At 56.8% G+C, this 4871-nt stretch overlaps 1 protein-coding gene across 2 annotated transcripts; it reads left to right on the forward strand.

The window, feature by feature from the left end:
* Positions 1-1280: 1280 nt before the first annotated feature.
* On the forward strand, positions 1281-4440 carry CDKN2D (cyclin dependent kinase inhibitor 2D). 2 transcript variants are annotated; one of them, XM_074384634.1, is made up of 3 exons: positions 1281-1446; positions 1726-1926; positions 3511-4440. In XM_074384634.1, exons 2-3 carry the CDS (start codon positions 1741-1743, stop codon positions 3868-3870), a joined length of 546 nt encoding a protein of 181 aa, XP_074240735.1. In that variant the 5' UTR covers positions 1281-1446; positions 1726-1740; the 3' UTR covers positions 3871-4440. The 2 variants fall into 2 exon arrangements, with proteins under 2 accessions (XP_074240735.1, XP_039322986.1); XM_039467052.2 differs by having other exon boundaries at positions 1323-1446; positions 1726-1881.
* Positions 4441-4871: the final 431 nt, after the last annotated feature.

Genomic DNA, 4871 nt, shown 5'->3' on the forward strand with positions numbered 1-4871 from the left:
GGAAAACATAGCAAGAACTCCAACATTAAAAATATATATATATGGGCCGGGAGCGGTGGCTCATGCCTGTAATCCCAGCACTCTGGGAGACTGAGGCGGGCAGATCACGAGGTCAGGAGATCGAGACCATGCTGGCTAACACGGTGAAACCCTGTTTTTACTAAAAATACAAAAAAATTAGCCAGGTGTGGTGGCATGCACCCGTAGTGTCAGCTACTCGGGAAATAGGCAGGAGCATCGCTTGAACCCAGGAGGCGGAGGTTGCAGTGAACCGAGATCACGCTACTGCACTCCAGCCTGGGCGACAGGGCGAGACTCTGTCTCAAAAAAAAAAAAAAAAAAAAAAAAAATTCTATTTAAAAACAAAAAACAAACCAACCAAAAACACCAGCCTGGGCAACATGGTGAAACCCAATCTCAACTAAAAATACAAATTAGCTGGGTGTAGTCACAGCTACTCCGGAGGCTGAGGCGGTTGGATCACTTGAGCCCGGGAAGTCGAGGCTGTGCAGTAAGCTGTGATCTCGCCACTGCACTCCAGGCTGGGTGATGGGAGTGAGATCCTGTCTCAAAAATAAATAAAAATTAACTATTGTCTCCGGCCCCAAACCATAGGTGTCCTTACAGCAGGGGCTGCCTGGCGTGCTCTCCACTCAGGCACCTCTAGGAGGTGCCAAATTAATCTTTGAGCGAAGACCTCCGAGTCCCTGTCTGGCTGCCACTCTGTCCTCCCAGGCCTTCCCACGTGGCAGCCGCAGGCTCCTTTCCTCCTGGCTCAGTCTGAGCCAGGCAGGGTGATCCCTTCCTCGTCTACCCCGTCTCCCCATTTCCCTTTCTTCACAGTGCTTTACGCTATCTAATATTATTTAGTTGCTTGAATGTGCGCGTGCAGCGGCCAGAACGCTCCCTGCACACAGGGAAAGATGAATGAATGAAATAAAGCGCCCAGCGTGTAATAAGCGCCAATCAACGTCTCTTAGTAGTGGAACCCGGATTGGGTGGCCCCAGCCCTGCCTCCCTTCCCCCAGGAGGCGCCGACGTCCCGGAGCAGCCCGCGCTACCCTGTCCTTGACCTTTCTCCCTGGGTCAATTAAACCGGCCGTCTTTCCCGCCCGCCGAGTACATTTGAAAACCGAAAACCCCGCGATTGCTGGCGGGCCACCTGCTGCCGCGCTCTGACCAAACAGGAGCAACGCCTTTCACCCGGAGCCCGAAATTACCCCGGCGACGCGCGTCCATTGGTTACGCAGGCCCTGTGGGCGGAGCGCCGTAAGGTCGCGCCACAGGCAAAGCGGCGTCGTTACACAGCAGCGAATTTGTAAGAAAACAAATCCCCGGCGTTCGGGGCGGGGCCGGGAGCACGTTGGCTCCGCCCCCTGGCAGCTGCCCTGCCTGCGGCGGCGGCGCAGGCTCAGAGCAGACCCCGCCCGGCTCGGAGGAGGGAGGGTGAGTTGGGGGGAGACCCGGCCCCCAAGGGGCGGGCGCCGGGCAGGGCCCCGCAGGCGGCTGAGGGTTGGGCCGGGTTCTCGGCCCCTCACGGCGGGCCGGCTGACAGGGGGGAGGAGCCCGCTGGGAGGGCCGGGGTCTCGGGCTGTGGATCCCGGCCGGGAGTGCAGCGCAGCCAGGTGCACCGCGGCCGCGCCCCGCGAGGGCTGTTCGGGCCAGCGCCCGCCGGCTCCTCGGTGCTGACGGCGCCTGGCTGGGGCGGGGTGGGGGACTTCGCAGGCCGTCAGTGTCGACATGCTGCTGGAGGAGGTCTGCGCCGGCGACCGGCTGAGTGGGGCCGCGGCCCGGGGCGACGTGCAGGAGGTGCGCCGCCTTCTGCACCGCGAGCTGGTGCATCCCGACGCCCTCAACCGCTTTGGCAAGACGGCGCTGCAGGTGAGGCCGGGCTGGCTCGGGTCAGGGGCGGGGCGGCTCAGCGAGGTGAGTATCGAGACCCCAGAGCCCCTCTCCTCTGGTCTCTTGGCCCTGGTGGTGACCCACCGGAGACCAGTCCTTTTTCTCTAGTCTTTCATTGTTCCCCCACGGTCCCCTTTCGAAGGTGGGTGGTGGGTGAGGCTAGGTTGGAGGGGGAGGGGATAGCTTTCCAGATTCTTCTCTGGGAGGATTCCTGGCTCTCTGAGTGCAGGGGATTCTTTTTCCCTGGGGAGGTTCTTTCTATTCCGTGGGTGGGGGTTCAGCTTCTTTGGATGCCTTTTCCCTAGGGACGGCTCACATTTTGGGGGGCTTCTATGGGGACATCCGATCTCTGGAAGGAGAGTTACGGTCTCCAGGGGTTCCTCATTTTGTAGGGGGCTCTCTGAGACATATTTGGTTACTTGGGGGTGGGGTCTTAATTCCCAAAGTTTATGCGGATCTTTGGTATAGTGTGGAGGCTCCAGAGGAGAAACAGTGTCAGATTGCAAGAGTCCCTATATTCCCTTGGGAGACATGTTACAGAGGAGTCTCTTTTCTCTTATTACTTTTGGAATCCTCCTTTCTTTCTTTCTTTCTTTCTTTCTTTCTTTCTTTTTTTTTAAAGATGGGGTTTCACCATGATGGCCAGGCTTGTCTTGAACTCCTGACCTCAGGTGATCCACCCACCTCGGCCTCCCAAAGTGCTAGGATTACAGGCGTGAGCCACCGCGCCCGCCCGGCTTTTTTTTTTTTTTTTTAGAAGCTGGAGTGCAGTGGCACGATCTTGGCTCACTGCAACCTCCACCTCCCTGGTTCAAGCGATTCTCCACCATCAGCCTCCCGAGTAGCTGGGATTACAGGCCCCCACCACCACGCCCGGCTAATTTTTGTATTTTTAGTAGAGGCGGGGTTTCGCCAAGTTGGCCAGGCTGATTTTGAACTCTTGACCTCAGCTGATCCACCTGCTTCGGCCTGGCAAAGTGCTAGGATTACAGGCGTGAGCCCTGCACTGGTCAGAATCCTGTTTTTTGAAAGGAGCTCTCAGGTATCCTGAAGTGACATCATCATTATAGGAGGAGGCTGTTTCCTGGAGAATGGCGGCGGGGGGTGGGGGGGTTCGCTTTTCTTTGGCATCTCTTTTTCCTTTTGAGGACTGTCAAGTTCTTTGGGGGTAGTTCTCAGTCTCTTGGGGCCCATTTCCTGGAGGGGATTTTATATTTCCTGGTGATTGCCCATATCTGGGGTGTCTTTGGTCCCGTGGAGGAGAGTCTTGGGTTCCTTGAAAGTTTCCATAGGGGCTGTTCTCTGGGTTGGGGGTCTTATATTATTCTTAAGGGAGTGACCAGCTTCTGGCGCTCGGGATTGGGGTGAGGGCAGGCGGTGGGGGAGAGGGGGAGGAAAGGGTTCTCTATTCCCAGGAGAACTTTTTCTCTGTCTTCTCAAACAGTTCCCTGGGGGCTTATGCAGCTTCCCCGTTCACTAGAGGACCCCTCCTCTGGCATATCCTGTTCCTGGGAGATGCCTCTTTCTGGATGACCCTTCTCTCTCCAGTGACCCCTTTTTCAGAACCCCCTGCCTTGAAGACCTCCTGATCCTCTGTCCCTCACACAGGTCATGATGTTTGGCAGCACCACCATCGCCCTAGAGCTGCTGAAGCAAGGTGCCAGCCCCAATGTCCAGGACACCTCCGGTACCAGTCCAGTCCATGACGCAGCCCGCACTGGATTCCTGGACACCCTGAAGGTCCTAGTGGAGCATGGGGCTGATGTCAACGCGCCTGATGGCACCGGGGCACTTCCCATTCATCTGGCGGTGCAAGAAGGTCACACTGCTGTAGTCAGCTTTCTGGCAGCTGAATCTGATCTCCATCTCAGGGATGCCAGGGGGCTCACACCCCTGGAGTTGGCACAGCAGAGAGGGGCTCAGGACGTCGTGGACATCCTGCAGGGGCACATGGTGGCCCCGCTGTGATCTGGGGTCACTCTCTCTAGCAAGAGGACCCGATGGGGTTACATATCAGGAGAGAAAGGAAGAAACACTTTCTCTTCTTGTTTCTCCTACCCACTGCCGCAGTAGGGGAGGAGCACCAGTTTGTGGCTTATAGGTGTTGGTTTTGGGGGTGTGTGTGTGTTTGGGGGACGTTTCTCATTTGTTTTTCTCACCCCTTTTGGTGTGTTGGACAGAGAAGGACTCCTGCAGGCCACAGCCACCTAAACGGTTCAGTTTCTTCTGTGCCTCAGACAAGACCCAACGGCCGAGCATTTAAGAGTGAGGTTGTCACCTCCAGAGCTCCTGGAACCTGGTGACTTTGGCCGGCTGTGCTCAGAGACCTGAAGTGATGTTGCTTCGGGCATGGGGGGTGGGAGAGCGTCCCAAATCAATAAGAAGGTAGCATGAGTTTATATTCTGTTGGAAGCTTGTTTTCCAGTCTCTTGTACAGCGTTTTAAAAGAAATAGATTCTATTTATTATGCTTTATTGGAAAAAATGTTGTGTGTAATAATTTAATGTTTTTACCCATTAAATTAAGACTTGTGCATGATCACAGCGTGGGTGCCTTCTGATTTTTGAGTCTGGGATGGGGAGTCACAGGTCTTGGATGTTGATGGGGATGAGGACGGGGGTCGAGAATCGTGGATGCCGTGGGTGAGGGGAGAGAATAGTAATTCCCAGGGCGCCGGGGTGAGTGAGCTGGGTGGGGCAGCGGTTTTCTCTGTCGGAACGGAAGGGAAGCAGGAAACCGCGAGTGGAGAAAGGGCCCCCAGATGTCAGCTGGGTGCCCGGAGCCCAGGGGGTGGGGCGGGTGGGCGGTGGCCGCGGTCCCTTCCCGCAGGGGCGTAGCCGTGGGTGGTGACTGCGGTCACGAGGCGAAAGAGAGCCCAGAAAAGCCGGGGGCGGGGTTAGGCGCGGTCCGCCTCCTTTAAAGGTGGATGTGGGCGGGGCCGAGGGCGGCCCCCGCCCCTCCTGGACGTC

This window comes from Saimiri boliviensis, chromosome 14 (assembly GCF_048565385.1).
Source record: "Saimiri boliviensis isolate mSaiBol1 chromosome 14, mSaiBol1.pri, whole genome shotgun sequence".
NCBI lineage: Eukaryota > Metazoa > Chordata > Mammalia > Primates > Cebidae > Saimiri > Saimiri boliviensis.